Source organism: Hydra vulgaris, chromosome 01 (assembly GCF_038396675.1).
Source record: "Hydra vulgaris chromosome 01, alternate assembly HydraT2T_AEP".
Classification (NCBI taxonomy): Eukaryota; Metazoa; Cnidaria; class Hydrozoa; order Anthoathecata; family Hydridae; genus Hydra; species Hydra vulgaris.
In genome coordinates, this window is record NC_088920.1 from 55,561,351 (window position 1) to 55,578,751 (window position 17,401).

General features: G+C 25.4%; 1 protein-coding gene across 1 annotated transcript in view; it reads right to left on the minus strand.

Moving 5' to 3' along the window:
• Window positions 1-3,981: 3,981 nt before the first annotated feature.
• LOC100209202 (disks large homolog 1) overlaps window positions 3,982-17,401 on the minus strand; it is a 44,610-nt gene continuing 31,190 nt past the window's right edge. The window contains exons 8-15 of the mRNA XM_065788701.1: window positions 14,091-14,247; window positions 13,767-13,975; window positions 11,815-11,991; window positions 11,641-11,716; window positions 11,259-11,550; window positions 9,775-9,947; window positions 4,856-5,057; window positions 3,982-4,742 (exon numbers count right to left, since the gene is read on the minus strand). Coding sequence (XP_065644773.1) covers window positions 4,636-4,742; window positions 4,856-5,057; window positions 9,775-9,947; window positions 11,259-11,550; window positions 11,641-11,716; window positions 11,815-11,991; window positions 13,767-13,975; window positions 14,091-14,247 — 1,393 coding nt within the window. The 3' untranslated portion in view covers window positions 3,982-4,635. The remainder of the gene's footprint in view (window positions 4,743-4,855; window positions 5,058-9,774; window positions 9,948-11,258; window positions 11,551-11,640; window positions 11,717-11,814; window positions 11,992-13,766; window positions 13,976-14,090; window positions 14,248-17,401) is intronic.

The following is a 17,401-nucleotide window of genomic DNA, read 5'->3' on the forward strand; positions in this document are numbered from 1 at the left end:
CTAATTAGAAACTTATTTTCATTCTTCTGTGCTTTTTGAAAAAACTAGAACTCAGTATTTTTTATTAGTAACAGTTTGTGTTTAAAACAGGACACACACATAGAAGGACGTTTGAAACAAGTGATCATAGTATAACATCACAAAATTTTGTTTATCACAAAATTAAACTACGGGGTAAAAAACAGTATGGTTTAAAAGCTACTTGTTTATTAAAAAACAAAAAAACGTGCTTTAATAAGCAACGAAAAAACTAAAAACCTGACAATCACTTGAGATTTTCTTCTAGGATCTACAATGGGACAAGTTATATCTTTTAACCAAGTGAACCCCGAAAATAAACTTTGAAGGTTTATTGGGATTTTTGTCTCTCTTTTTTGTTTAATGTTAACCGATCTAAAAAATGTTTTTATATTGTTCTGAAAATAAAACAAATTTGTGTCTTTTTTACATTTAATAAATTTTAATGATATAAGCAAAGCCTTTAAAAGATTAGGTTCTATATCATTAACTGATGACACAAGTTTGTTTTGTGTTAATTCCATGTAGTTTAATGCCATTTTTTGTAACACAAAAATGTTTTTTTTTAGAATAAAAACGTTTTTAGAACAGTTAACATTAAACTTTCAAACCTAACTGAGTGTTTAAATGTAAATAAACTGTTTATTAACTTTACTAAAAACAACCTTTTTTTAATCGCTTACATAAAAGAGATAAAAATCCCGCTAAACCTTTAAAACTTATTATCGTTGATCACTCGGTTATAAGAGAATACTCAATATAATTCATAGGTGAAATTCTTAAGAAAAAATGGAATGTGATTGAAATATTAATTGAAAATAAAGTTTCTAAAAATATAAGTTTACACTCTAAAGCAAAATGACTTTAATTTTGCAATCATTGATTTGTGCATCAATAAAAAAAAAACTATTTAAATAATAACATGCAACTAGGTTATTATAGAAGGTATTGCCTTTCACATTTAAAACCATTGTTTAATATACTGAAATGTATGAAATAAGATAATTTATTTTGATATTAAAACAAGTGCAACTCTTAATCAGTTTAAACTAAAGCTTAAACTGATTTTTTTTTAGTTTTTTAATTATAGACAATATGATGGTTATTTCAAAAGTTATTTATAAAGTAACCATTTTTCAAATAATATGCTAAATTTTATTTTGAATGAAAAGAACTTAAAATCGTTAACTACTATTTTAAAAAAAAAAAAGAAAACAAAATTATAATATTGAATTATAACATTTTAAAAATAGTAATTGTTTTAAAATCGTTTTAAATCGTTTTAAATTTTAAAATCGTTTTAAAATCGTTTTAAAAGTCGTAAACGTTTTAAAAATAGTAAATAATATTGAATTATAACGTTTTAAAAATTAATAATTTTGTTCCTTAAAAAGGGGTAAACATCCAAAAGTTCCTTAGCAACGGCCTTAGTGACAGTTGGGGCTTTTTTTCTCCAGAACTAATATGCACTTTTTCTCCTTATTTTTACTGTACCTTAACCAAGTTCATATCTTACACTGAATAGTTATTCCCGAGCTAAATGACATTGGTAAAAAGTACTAAAATCAGACCATTTTTAAATTTGTAGCTTTTTATTTTTGAATTTTTTTTTCCAATGCGTTTTTCTCTATTTAAAGATTTTCTACCTTCTAACAAAAATATCTTTGGTTTTATTCAATATAATATTCTTTGAAATTTTTTACAGAGATAAACCTTAGCTAGATGAATGTGCTGAGTCAAAAATACTATGGTATCCCATTCAAATTAAAATTTAGGTCAATGGGGCCATTTTAAAGGGATTTATACTAAATTGTAAATTTCAGAGAATTAAATAAAAATATCAGTTTTATTTTTGACTCAGCACACAGTTCATATAAGAAGCAAGGTTTTTGAAAAGTTTCACTTAATTTGGAATACTCTGCAACTAGTTATCCTTGTTAGAAAATATGCTATTTTTGAGTTAATTATGCGCATAATTAATGACATAATATTAAAATTATAAATTTTTTTTGCTTTTTTGTCTTATTTGATTCCAATGCAATTGAAATGTTTAAATATGGGGGGATAAAAGGGTTCATTTAAAGATTTTATTTAAATAGTGGGTAGCCACCTTAAACTGTCACAAAAAAAAAAAAAAAATTTAACTTTAAAGGTTAAAAAATAATAATTGTTTTTTTAAATTTTAACAACTTCTTGAATTCTTATTTTGTCTTCTCATTCACATTTATTGAAATCTAAAAACTATTTTACTTTTTATTAAATATTTGGGTCGATGTGTATTAACACCTATATTAATCTAAATTATATGTTTTTTTGCTTTAGCCTATTTAATCTATACCGTAAACATAAAAAAACAAAATCGCAATACTATATAACGATTGGCAACTTAAAATAGCAATCAACAAATATTTTCATTTATGCTGCAGAAGATATCTTTTATCTAATTCATTCTTATTTTTAAGTTCCGTCACTAATATTGAAACTGTTTATTCAGTTTAGGGTATTGGAACCATGTCTTCTATTACAAAGTTCTTTAATTATTGCTATCGTATCTCAAATATCCTCCTTATTATCTCATATCTCAATTATACTCCATTATTATCTCGTATCTCAATTATACTCCTTTATTATCTCGTACCTCAATTATACTCCTTTATTATCTCGTATCTCAAATATACTACTTTATAAACTCTAACCTCAAATATACTCCTTTATGAACTCTAACCTCAAATATTCTTCGTATTTCAAATATACTCCTTTATTATCTCGTATCTCAAATATACTCCTATTTTATCTAGGATCATATAATATAGCATACTCCATTATTCACCTACTTTTGCAATTCTGCATCACTAACAATTTTATTTTTAATTTATATGTGATCTGTACCAGAATCTTGTACTACAGTTTAGAACACTTTTAAAAGATTTAAGTTGCATAGAAAAAGTCCAATATTATTTTACCAAAAGTGTCAGAAAAAGATGTTGTATTGCATATAATGATTACTTATCAAGACTAATTTTCTTTCAACTCAAATCTCTTGAATGTTGCTGAGTTGATTTTGATCTTTTTACGACATAAAATTGTGCATCATCTTGTTGATTTACCATTTTCTAATTTCTTTTTCAAACATTTAACAAGAAAACATTCATAATACAAGATTGCTTTACAGCAAAAGAACTATCAAAGTATGGAACTTATTTCGTAACCATTATAATAAATTCGCCTTCGCTGTCTGCATTCAAGTTTTTTTTATTCGCAATGTGATCTACATACTAAATAATGATCTACAATGTGTAGTTTATTAACCCTTCATCTTTACACTATCATTGGAGTTAAGCTATTGTTCTTGTAACGTAAGGGCAATTTAGTGATTACGTGTCTCACTTTTTCGTATTTAGTACATTTTTCAAAAATAAAGAAATATAATTAAAAAGCATGCTGGCAATACACGCAATCCTGAATTTTTTAATTTTAAACCTGTTTTAAACTTTTAATTTACATTAGTCATTTAAAAAATTTCTGTATTAAAAAATCTTAATACAGAAATTTTTTTAACATAATATAGGGTTAAATAAAAAGACAAAACTTCCAGTTAAAATTTTCATAACTGCATTAGATAGGGTTTTATCACTGTTTAGCAATCTGAATTATTATACAGTTACCTAATTTTTTCTTGTTATACCTCTATTTTCTTATCTCTTGTATCTCATTTCTTATGCGTCCTTTTCACAATAACTTCGCTGATTTAAAGTATTTTTTTTTAAATTTTAACTGAATTTTTTAAGTTACTCCAGGTTTTTCTTCTTTTTTTTTATTTCTAAAAAGGAGCCCATTTCTCTCAAGTCGTTTTGAATTTAAAACATGAGACTTGTTTCTTCTCACAGAACTTTCATTGAATCGAACACCTTGTGAAAAAGTCAAAACAAACCAACTAAGGGGTTAATAATAATATAAAACAACTTTTTACACAAAATAAAATTTTTCTCTTTACTTGAGATAATTACCCTATGTACAGAAAAAAACAAAAATCAACATTACTAATAAAGAAATTATAAAGTAATTGATAAGAATTACACTAGTATTAAAATATAAATTATAAAAAAAGATTTATTCATTTACTAAAATTTCTAAATTTAGGCTCATTAAAAAACCTCTCCAAATCGTTGCCATAAAAAACTACATATGTACGACAACTCATAAAAGCAAACATTCCAAATTTTGCTCAAAGATGTTTTTTTGTTAGGAATTTTTATATATAGAGAAGTTATATAAAGTTGTTTAAATAAAGCTTTTTAATAGAAGCAAGATAAAAATTAACCATAAAAAACATTATAGACATCTTTAAAATTAAAAATCACACTAATGTGTTAATAACTTGTTCTCAGAACAAAGTAACAATGAAGAATGGCATAATATCGAAACATAAGTGAATTTTCTGTTTAGGACTAATGCGGATATTTAAAAATATGTTCCGAAGAAAAGTACCCAAAGCACCCTAGCCTAATATTCGTTTAATAAAGGTCTAGTTTTTTACAATCTATTTCATAGAATTCGGTTAGTATAGGTGACTTAGAGCGTAGGAATCTAATTTACAGACCGTTTATGTAAATCCTATTATAACTTCTCTTTGGTTGGAATCCATACAATGGGAGCGCTTTGCTGCTTGATTATTTGTTTTGTCTTAGAGTATATTTCATCGTAAGAATCTCCAGTAACGATGGCTACAATAAAACATCAAAAGGAAATTTTAAAAATCTCACAATTTCATTATATTTTTAAGATAAAAAAAGAAACTTAAAAACAGAAATAAATTTAATTATAATATAACTATTACCCGTAAAATATTCACCAAACTCCTGCTCAAGTTTTTGAGCACGTTCAAAAGCTTTTTGTGCTGGTTCAAGAACTAAACGTTTGTTCATTTCTTGCATCCATTCAACGGAAAGAGGTTTTATAAATATTGAAATTGGATAGAGCTGAGCCACCTGAAGACGTTTAATTGCATAGCCACTAACATCTAATATGCAATGTTTGCCCTTTGAAAAAAAAAAAGTAAATATATACACCGAGAGAAAGAGAGAGACACGGACACACTATTGTATACATTTATATACATTCAAAAAAAAAACTTTCATTGTTTATTGTTAGGAGAGTGTGTGTCTATATATATATATATATATATATATATATATATATATATATATATATATATATATGTATATATATATATATATGTATGTATAGGTATATATATGTATATGTATACATATACATATATATATGCATGTGTATGTATATATATATATATGTATGTATACACACACATATATATATATATATATATATATATATATATATATATATATATATATATATATATATATATATATATATATATATATATATATATATAAAACACTTGTGGAAATCCAACTAAACAAAAAAAAAACAACAAAAAAAGAAACAATTAAAAAAGTCATGCAACATTTTGATCACACTTCCAAAAGCTAAATATTAACAGAACAAAATATAACAGTAAAAAAAGTTTTGTTATTATTACAACAAATGCTTTTGTTAATATCTCATTCAACAATTTGTTTTAGAAAGTTTAATTAACTTTTAACTTACTTTCTAATGTTTATCTATGATATGAACACAACTTTAACTATAATTGTATTCTTTAAGCCAAATGGTTTTTGAAAAATGCTAATTTTGCAACGAATTTGATATATGGTTTCCAAGAAAGATCGGAAGTGAGAGTTAATCCTAGAAGATGAAGGGTAGATGACTCATCGAGTATATTACGTTTCATAAATATAGGATGATCTAAATTGTTGCAATAACAATTAGCTGAAAAAAATTGAGTTTTATCTGAGTTAAAGTTTGTTAGCCACTGAGAGTCACATGCTGTAGCAGAAGTAATGCTCTTGTAAATTGTCTAGCTGTTTACAAACCATGATTTATTTAAATTTTTTTAAATAACCAATAATTTAATACAGTCTCAAAATATTTCTTGTTTCAGGTTTTCATCGTAAAAAATAGTCAAGTCTTTTAGAAAAAACATTAATAACTATTTTGCGCAAAATTAAAGTTTCATTTTTAAAAAGTATTCAACTAGAATTAAATAAAATTGACAAAAATAGAATTTAGAAAAAAAAGCAGAGGGAGTAATAAAGGAAAAGAGCAGTTATAAAAAAAAAAATTTAATAACAGACAAACACATCTGAAAAGAATGCTACAAAGCATAGAATTCTAAAGAATTTTAATTTTAACTTTTGTAAGACTATAACAGTAATAACGTGCGAAACACAAGCTGAAGAGGAGTTTAAAAAGAACTTCAGCAACAGAAGCAGGGATGATTTTAATTTTTCACATGGATTAATCTGTTTCTTTGGGATGAAATGAAAAGTGTGAGATTTAAGAGATGAATTAGAGAAAAAGTTCTCTAAAAATAGTTTTGCTTTATCCTAGTGAGAGGTAACAATAGGTAATAAGATTAGACCCAAATGTGAGAGATGGAATGTTAGATTTGCTTTTGTTAAAATATGAGATTAAGTGATCTAGGAATAACAGATATGAGCATCAGACTGTACTTTTTTGCATTGGTTTCTAGTAATGATAAAAAGATCTTTGTTCTTAAGAGTATATATATAGCAGCTGCCCAAGAAGCAGAAAACCATTGAGTAAGAAGAAGCTTTACTTGTAATTAACGAGAAAAGAAAAAAGCTTCTATCACTGCCTGAATCCAGGAGATTATAAATATAAGTTGCTTTTTTTAGCAAAGAGAAAATAAAAGAAATCAACCTAAAAATCATCACAAAAAATGTCACAAAAAGAATCACAGTAAGCCTTAAAGTAGTAGTAAGAAATGCGATGCTAGGGTGAATCTGATGTAGAAGTAGGATATAAAAGTTTCACTGAGATCATAGCATGACCTGAATAACCAAGAAAAACAGAGAAAAATTGAGCACATTTAATTGAGCAAATTGGTAAACAAATCAAGGAGTGAAATTAGGCAAATAGTATTGTCTAGAAAACACAAAGTTAACTATCTGAGTAAAAAATTGAGAAAGACAAAAGTTTTAAGCTTAAGTGCCAGTGGTACTAAAGTCGAGGCATTTATGTGATAAGTATTTAAATCATCTGTAAAAACAATATTGGCTGAAAGATAATGAGAAAGGGCTTTGTCAATTTATCAAAAACAACATTGAAAAGTGCAGTCCTGTGAAGAAAGGGAGCAATGAAGGATAAAGAGAAAAGTGAATGAGCGAAGAGGTACTAAGCAAAAGCACATTAAGGAATAACAAGAGAATTCAAGCTATATTAAGTATATGTAATTATTGTATATGTAATATTTGTAATTATTGTATATGTAATATTTGTAATTATTGTATATGTAATATTTATCATTATTGTATATGTAATATTTATAATTATTGTATATGTAATATATATGACTAGCATGTAATCATTAAAGTTTTTGCATATTAAAGGATAATAGCCATCAACACAGAGATCTGAAGTTGAAACAGTTGAATATAATTTTGTCTCACTAAGATCAAGTAGATCTGGGTAATTTCAGAGGATGTAAGACTCAAAAGATTAAAAGTTACTTCAAAAACACAAGTATTTTTTTAAGGATTAAAATTTGATGGCAATAAATCATGAATAACTTTATTCATGATTTAAAATCAGTGTTTCCAAACTTTTGAAATATGACTTTAAAAAGGGAATGAAAATTTCAAAAAAATCTTAAGGAGTATAAATTCCAAAAAACTTTTTCTATTTAACTTCTTAATTTTTATTTTGTTTTAATGCATTTGTGTCACTTGTTTTATCTAATTTTTATATTCGAATATTCTCAATAGTTTTCCTATTTCCAATTTTAATTGACCTAAAAATCATCAGTTAATTTTATTTTTCATTTTGAATATATTCGCAAAATACAACTATATGTCATGAATTTAGATTTTGTATTTAATAATATGTATTTAAGATATATAAGAAAAGAGTCTAAAAAGAGAAAGTATATTGAAGATTATTAATATTGAATTATGATATTAAAGTTATTGATATAATATTAAAAATTAAATTAATATTGAAGAAAATTAATAATGATTATGTTAGCTTTGGTTTTATTAGTGTTGTGATTAATAGCAAAGAAAAACCACTATGTGTTATTTTTTAAAAAAAACTTTTGAAAAAGATATCACTTTCCTGATCTTTTATTAGGAAAGATAACAATACTGGTTTATCGAAATGCATAATTTTATTACTGGTAAAATCAGTAAAAGTTGTTTTAAAAAAAATTAAAAAACTACGATTACCTATCGAATAAGAACTAACATTAATTCGATTTATTCAGGAGAACTGCCAGAATTATAGAAATATTATTTTAATAATTTATTATATTATAAACATTCTACATATACAAATATGCAAACACCTTAAGGATAAAAATTCACCATGGAGTTATTTCATACAAGTAGAAAATGAAAGTGCAGGTCAATGTAAGAAATATTTAAAAACAGTTGAAACTTCTGGCAACAGTACAAATGGTATGATCAAATACAGCACAAAATTAACTTTTTAAAGAGACGAACCAATCAAAACTACAACTTCAACATCTAAGAATTCAAATCCACAAATTATATTAAAAACATTTATATTAAGATACTTTATAAAATAATTTGACGAATAAAAGTTAAATGTTGCACGAATAACAGCTAAAGCTGATTGTAAAATATTTGTTAAAGAAAATTAATCATGGAGCATCAGTGATGAAGAAAGTGAGAAAGTATATTAGTGCAAATTATCAGTTGTGTTTAGTGCATGACATTGAATCAGGACTTATCAAGGTAAACAATGTCGTCAGTTTGTTGTAAATCATTGCTAAGCAACCAAATTTTTTATAGGCTCGTTATGGTAAAGATAATTACTATTCATAAGAAAATGCGAGTGAACAATTTAATTAAGTTATTGTATGAGTGAATAATATGAGTGAACAATAAAAATTAACTTATTTAGAACTAGAACATTTTTTAAACAATGTAGAAGATTAGGATGTTTTTTGCGCATGTCTGAAACTTATCAATATGTTTCTTTTGAGAATACAATCTCTTGAACAAAAAAATGTCAAGACTGACTTGAACAAAAAATGTCAATAGGTTGAGTAAATGGTTGAAGATGCTTTTTTTACTTGGAAGTAAAAAACATCTTAAACCACCAACTCTAATTAGTGATGTCTTTGGAAGGTCCAGCTAATCCCTAAGCACCAAATCCTCATCACATTAACTCTCATTACTACTACAGCAGTCTGATGATTCCAACTGGATGATTACATAAAATATAGTTTTATTTTTAGCATCCTGGCACTGATGATTTTTTATTGTTGCAAAAGCCTTGTCAATTAATCCTATTACTTCAGGCTTTCTTCATGCAAAAAAAAAATTAGTCTTTGTAATTTGTCTAATGCCATGTTTGTAATTTGTAATTGACTTTTGATTGATTTGATTGTAATTTGACTAATTGTAATTGTAACAAACATGGTATTAGACAGATTTCTTAGATATTTGAAAAAAATTGAAAAGCAATTTGTAATACAGAAAGTTAAATTGAGAAACTCAATTTAACTTCCTTGAGAAACTTTATAACTTTTGAGTTGATTTTTTGTAAATTTGTATTTAACAAATATTATGTTTTTCTCAAACTTCCTTAGAACATTTCATTCGTTTATTATAAAAATCTACTTACTTTTTCCGCAACTTCGCGAACAGAAACAACACTTGTACCATAAAGATTGTCATTATATTGACCGGCTTCAATAAAGAGATGGTTAGCAATGTCTTCCTCCATTTTTTCACGAGATGTAACAAAATGATAATCTCTACCATCAACTTCATGATCTCGAGGAGGTCTTGTAGTGTCTAAATTCAACAGAAATATATAACTCGAATGTTTTTTGTTTTTTTTTTTAAAAAAAAAAAAAAAAAAAAAAAGGTTTTGAAATAGACTTCTGCTACTCTAAATTTTAAACATTGAATTAGTTTTTTTTCTACTTTTATTATAAAACATATCAAACTAGCTGCAAAAAAACAGTAACATTTTTTCATATTTTTTCTAGTATTATGGTGAGAAAATACAACTTAATAAATAGGGGGGTTGAAAATTTTACATGGTCATTACTTTCAAACACTAAAATATAATAAAATGATATTGAAAAACTGTAGATAAATTTAGTATTAAACAATGAGACTAAATATTTTCTCAACTCATTGCCTTAACGTTTGAACAGAGAAAATGAGCTTGTGGGCATGAAAATGAGCAAGGGACATTTTTGTTCCCAAGTTGAAATTACTGAAATTTTTTGCAAAACATTCTGATTTGACCAAAGCATGAGCGAACATACTTAAGTTTACAAAAAAATGCCACTGGGGATGTTACAGAGATGTGGAGTTATGCTAGAGTTTTGTACACTTAAAGATGTTTTGCACATTATACTTCAAAATATGATTTAAAAATTGTGATATTAAAATGCATAATTTTATCATCGTTATATGTAGAAAACTATTTGAAGTAGTTTATTTAATTAAAAGTCAATTTATAAACTATTTTCTGAACTTGCTCTCTATGAAAAAGATTTGCAAAGCATGAAAATAGTCGTATTTTTATAGTTTAAAAATGTTAAAAAATCAATAGCAACATTTTGAAAACAAGTCTTTAATTTAAAATTAAAAGTTGAGTTTTGTTTAAATAAAAAAAAACAAAAAAACAACTTGATGTAAACCTGTTTTGACAACTACTTGTTTTAAAACTGCGCTATTGTTTATCCATTAGTTTATACACGCTTTTAATTATCTATTAACTTATACATATCTTTAATAGCTGTAAGAGGTCTAACATCCCGAGGAAAACATGTGCCCACTGAGAACTTTTAAAAAAATGAAATTTCTATGACGGCAACTATTGTTATAGTAATAGCATGCTAATGTTAAAAAGTGTAATTTTATTAATTAGAAAATATTTTAAAGTTAATGTTGGAAAGTTTTTAATGAAATTACCATGACTAAAAAATAGTTTATAAAGAGCCTTGATTCGATTCCAATAAATAGAGACTTTTTGAAACAAATCTGAAATTACTTTCCTGATTTAATTTAAAATATCAAAACTTCGAATGAGTTATATTGGAAACCACTACCACCTTGAAAAATTAAAACAATAAATAATAATATACATACGAGGCACACAACTTCCAAACTCTTCTGGAAATTCTTGTATAAGATCATCATTCAATCTATCTTTTAAAGGTCCGAGAATTATAACTGGTCTTGTGTATTTAAGTTCTTGTTGCGCAACACATTCATAAGATAAAATAATTTCTTCTGTTTTTGCAAGTGTCTCATCTTTTGCAACAGTGTCAGTCTCAGATTCTCCATCAGTTTCTTTTTGTCCTTTAAAGGGGAATCGTTTAGCAAAGTTAAAGCTACGTTTAGATTTTGAATTAAATGATGCATTTGAATTTGCACTATTCTAAAAAAAAATAATTAATAATAATAAAAAAAAGTTCTATTATTTTATAAAAAAATGTTCTATTATAAAGTCTATTATTGTAAAACCTACCTTCCCATCATCCTCGCTTGTTTGGGATTGCTTAAACTTAACAGTCTTCTGACGAGCTCTTTCCTTCCTCTCAACTCTAAAAAAAGTTTATTTTTAATAAATACAAATAATTGTTACACATTCTATTTTAATTTCATCAAAAAATGTTTGATTGTAACCCAAACAAATATGCACCTCCTTTTACTTGGAATAACTCCTAATTCTTCTTCTTCTCCTGCAGCATTGAGTCTATATGCTTGCCACCATTCATCATCACTAGCATTTGTTACATGAAGAATATCACCATAAGAAAAACTTAACCCTTGTGATGGTAAACCACTGTCTTTTGTTTTATCATAGTTAAATAATGTCCTTAAATATACAAAGTAATAATCATATTAAATTAAATCAATTAGTTTTTTCTTTATACTTTTCTTATAATTTTAATTTTACGTAAAAATATTTTTTACATAAAAATTTTTTTAATGAGATTTTCATATTATTGTGTTTGTATAACAAGATTTTTATATATTGTGCGGTATAACTATTTTTAAATAACTCGTGTTAATTTACAAAATAAAAATATTTTTCATTTTAACTGATCATACTAAAATAAATAATAATTGTTAATTAATCAATAACAAACAACTATTATAATAATATTTGGGTGCTCACAAAACAATACTTTTAAGAAATATCTGCTCTGAACTCCCTAAAAGTGTTTTATATGATAAAATAATATTAAGTTTTAAACATTTCTGTATAAAAATTATTTTTTGAGAAAAAAACCAGATGGATCCCTAACAATATCAAAAAAAAAGTAGTAAAATTTTATAAGAAGATAAAAAATAATAGCCATTTTACATAAATAATATTTTATCCAAGTTTATTGCATAAAAACTATGTTTTTTTAAAATGGTGTAAAATATTAATAACAAGTATAATTACATTTTTTTTTTTGAGTTTTTTATAAAATATGATTTTAGAAACCCAGGCTGACACGAAAAAATATTTTAGGAATAATTTTGTAGTTTATAGAATGCCAATAAAATAACAGTTTTTTTCTTTTAAAATCAACTTTTTCTTTAATCTATAAAACTACAGGCTATATAAATATTATATAAATTATTTTATTATTAAATTAAAATATATTTATATAAATATATTTTCTGAAAATATATTTATATAAATATATTTTCAGAAAAATTGGCTAAATAGAAAAAAGAGAGATTGTTTGAGATTCAAATTATAAATCAAGTTAAAAAACCCTATACGAACGTTATGACAGATATTGACAGATGAAAAGACATTGTGAATAAACTCAAGAGTAGGTAGAGCAGTTTACATCGCAAGATCGTTTAGCTTTATTCAAATTATTACTCAATATACAATATTCAAAAATGTTAACAAATATTTTATCAATTTAATTTAACCCTTGTGATTTTGAATATTGTGCCCTTTGAACCCTTTGAATTATAATAATATTAGAATGAGTAAAAAAGCAACTAGCAAAAAAACTTTTGCTTTTTTTTTCAGAAGGGGCAACCAAAATGTTTTAAGTTCACAAAATATGATTTAAGTTGATTAGGTTCACCAAAATGTAATTAATTATGATAATGACAACAAATATTTCAGCTGAGATTCCTTTTAAAAAAAGAAAAAAAGGATAAAAGGTGTAAAAAATTTTCGAATTACACTTCTGTAAAACGTTAAATATTAACTTTTAATATAGTGAGCGAACTTACCCCTTGATTATAAACAACTTACCTTGCCTCAATGTAAGTTGGTTTAATTTTTTTTTAAGGCCCTGGCTGGCACTATTAAATCTTTTTTATAATTAATGCAACTTGAATGTTACCCAAACGAATATGCTTTAAGATAAAAATTTGATATATACAAATAAATGTAACCATATGAGCTATAGGGCTCAATGAGTAAAAACATAGGTCTCTACTAACCCATGTTTTTTGAAGTGATTAAATGAATAAAAATTTTTCAAAATGTACTTTTTTAGTACATTTTGGCTAGAATAACATACATTAAATTTATATATAATTTTCATTTCTTTCAAATAAAATACATTCATAGCATATATAAAATCCCTAGTAAAATATACAAAAATAAACACATTATTTTAAAATTTTTACCTAACATATAGTGTACGCTTTGCTGATGTTTTTAGGCTACCGCCACCAGTACTGTTCATCATACGATCTCGCAATGCATGAATCTTTTGTTCAAAACGATTATATTCTTCTGGTTTGTATTGTAATTTTAAATTGACTGTTAAACCAGCTCCTTTGAGTGCAGCAGCAGCTTTTTCATGAGTGGCTGTAACTATGTCAATATCATTAACCTAAACAAAATTTTATCAAAAATTTAATGAAATAAATATTACAACAACCTTTATTAATGTATTTTAATAATATATATTGTTCACTAAAGAGATTATTGAGAAATTTTTAACTAACCATTAGGATTTGATCACCACGTTTCACATGTCCGGATAAATCAGCTGGTCCGCCAGCTAGAATAAAAGAAATGAAAATACCTTCTCCATCTTCTCCACCAACAATATTAAATCCTAATCCAGAAGGACCTCTGTGCAACTCAACTATGCGTGGTTCCCTTTAAAATATATTTTATTATAATTAGTCGTTATAGCGCCTAACTATTGACTGAAATATTTATAATATTATAATATTATAAATAACTATTGACTAGTGGTACTAGGTGGTAATTTAGAACTGACTAACAATTTAGCAACCTTTGATAAACCAAATTGAGTTATATTTTAGAAAAATCAATTTCATTTTTGTACTTGGGTAATTGCATGCCTAATGATCCAGAAATTTTTAAAAATGTCACCCTATATCTCATTGATTTTCAACTACCTTTAGACTAGCTGGAGCTCTGAAACTTTTAGGATTTTTTAATGTTGATAAAAGTGCATGTTAAAATTATTCCCAGGGTTCAAGATACCTATGTTACCTGCTTTTTTGTAGCAGAACTTTGCAATAGATTTTTCACTCACTGGAGCTCTAAATGTATTAGCATTGGTGTAGTCCTCATGAATGGTGTTTAAATTGTTTCCAGGGTTGACAATTAGAGTGCCCATGGGGTTGGGGCAACAGGGCCATGCCCCACTTATTTTCTCATAAAAAATGTGGCGTGGTGTGGGTAATGTTCTTGAGGTTACCTCCCCACTCCCCTGGTTAAAACCGGTGCTGCAACCATGACTTTAAATCATCATTTTAATTATTTGTGTTTACCTTGTTTTATCAGACGATAAGGAGCTGATTTAAAGACATTTGCCTGAATACATGAATTTACCGGTGGACATAACCATGTTAATTTAGTTACAATAAGAAAACTATTTTACTAAAGAATTTAACCATGCTGTTTGTAAATAATCATTGAAAACTGTTTATAGTATTTTAAACATTTATTAACTATATTTTAGTAAATTTAATATAAATAGTTATTAATGTTTTAAATAATTAGTAATTAAATGCTTAATATTTACATTACATAATATATTTACATATATTAAATGACGTAATATTTGTAAAATTAACAAAATAGTTTTACATCATGTATTCAACTATTTGAATAAAAACATTTTATAAATGTATTTAATGTTATTTTAACTTTAAAATTTTGATTTAAATATCAGCTAATAAAAAAAACTTTTACTTAAGGTTTTTAAAAAGTTTTTATTAAAGGTTTTTATTATTAAAGTGATTATAAGGCGCCTTTTAAATTGAAGATAATTAAAGAAGAAATAATTACAATAAACGTAATTTAAAAAATGATATATTTTTTTGATTAAAAAATGTATTATATTTTAAAAAATATATCTAATTTTTTTATTCATTAGGTAAAAAAAATTAAGTTTAATAAATAAGTTATATTTACTATGGATTTTTTTACACATTGAAGACATTGAAGTTTAAAAATAACTAGACCTTAATAAAACTATTATTAATTTATTGTAATCGTTATTTTTATTATTAGACAAAAAGAATATGGAAAAGAAACGAAACTTTCTGAAAAAGTTTACATTTTGTTATTTTGTTTTCCTAATGTAAACTAAAATAGAAAGCTAAAGATCAAAAGTTCATTCATCCAAAAATTAAACTTGCGTGAATACTCAAATTTAATCGTGTTTGCGCAATTGTTATTAAGACTGAAATTTTTCACTTTTGTTCACTCTGAATTGCCAACAAACAAAAGTTAATTTTACTACAAATGGATATTTTAAAAATTATATTTTTTGAAAAATCAAATTTTGTATACATTTCATTGTTATGAAATTTTGTAACAAGCTTTTAAATTTAAGTTTCGTAATGACATTCATTTTTTAAAAACATTCAGTTAGTGACCGAAAGACAGTTATGTCACATTATGTGGAAAAAAAAATTGCTTTTTAATTCTTTTATCGTCCTGAAGAAAAAATGAAGTAGCTAAAATGAACTGAAAATTTTTTCTATACTATTTTTTTTCTTGTTTTTATTTGTTTTCTTGTAATAAAAAAGCAGAAGAAAATAAAAAGATTAAATAATTTTAGGGCACCCATACCACTCCAGCAACACTAAAACAGGTCTGGGTTCAACTCTGCAAGTATACAGATTTAAAACAGTCATCTATCTAAAATAATGATTTTAACAGAACTTTACATTGCATAATTATAAACTTTTTGAATTAAAAAAAGTTGATTTTTTAAAATGCTAAAATGTCAGTTGTTTATAGCAAGTTAGTTGTTTATAGCAAGAAAGTTGTTTAATTAACTAAAATCCAGCAGTAAAAAAAAAAAAAAACACCCTCCCATAACATTAAATCAATAAAAAAGAAATTTATCACCTTTTAAAATCATTACTTTAATTGATATCTGCTAATTCCAAAATATTAACATTAAGATGTTTTATTAAATAAGAACTATTTAAAGTAACAAAAAAAAAATCTTGTCATTACTCTAGTATAAAAGAAATTTAGTACCTATTAAGTTTATCTTTAATAGTTGAAGAAACAAGAAATTATCTTTAACATTCAAAAAACATTTCAAAAAGATAAAAGTAATCAATTACTGTTTAGCTTTTCATTACTATGGTGTTTAAGTTCCTTTCTTTAAGTTAATTACTATTGGTTTCTTATTTTTAATTTAATCTAAAATACAACTTAGTATTTTGTTTTACAGTAAGAATAGATTAATGTGATTTTGCAAAACTGTTGAATGATACTTGTCATAAACAAATTTATGGTAGAAAGACTGATTTAAAGACTGATTGTTATAGAGAATATGCCAAAGAAAAACTGGACATATGTATACTGTTATCATTGACGCATCTAAGCAAATCTTAACACAATCTTGAGACTTAATTTTTTTTTTAATGATTTGTAAATAATTAAATCAAACAGAACAGTTAAAACCAAAAAAAAAATTTTGAAACTATTTTCAAAGTTACCTATACTTTGTTAAAATCATAAAAACTTTTTTTTGTGTAAATAACTGGGGCCCTGGTAACAAATTTTAACACACCTTCATCAGAAATACACAAAAGTTGAAATATTCAGAACTCCAGTATGTCTGGAAGATAGTGAAAAATCTATCACAAGATTCCACTACAAAAAAGTTGGGCACAAGAACCAGTCTTGGGTCCTGGAAACAATATTAACATGCGTGTTTATCAGCATTTTAGAAATCTTAAAAGTTTCAGAGCTCCAGCTAGTATGGAAGGTAATGAAAAATCAAATGCATATTCCGCTATAAAAAAGTGGGGAC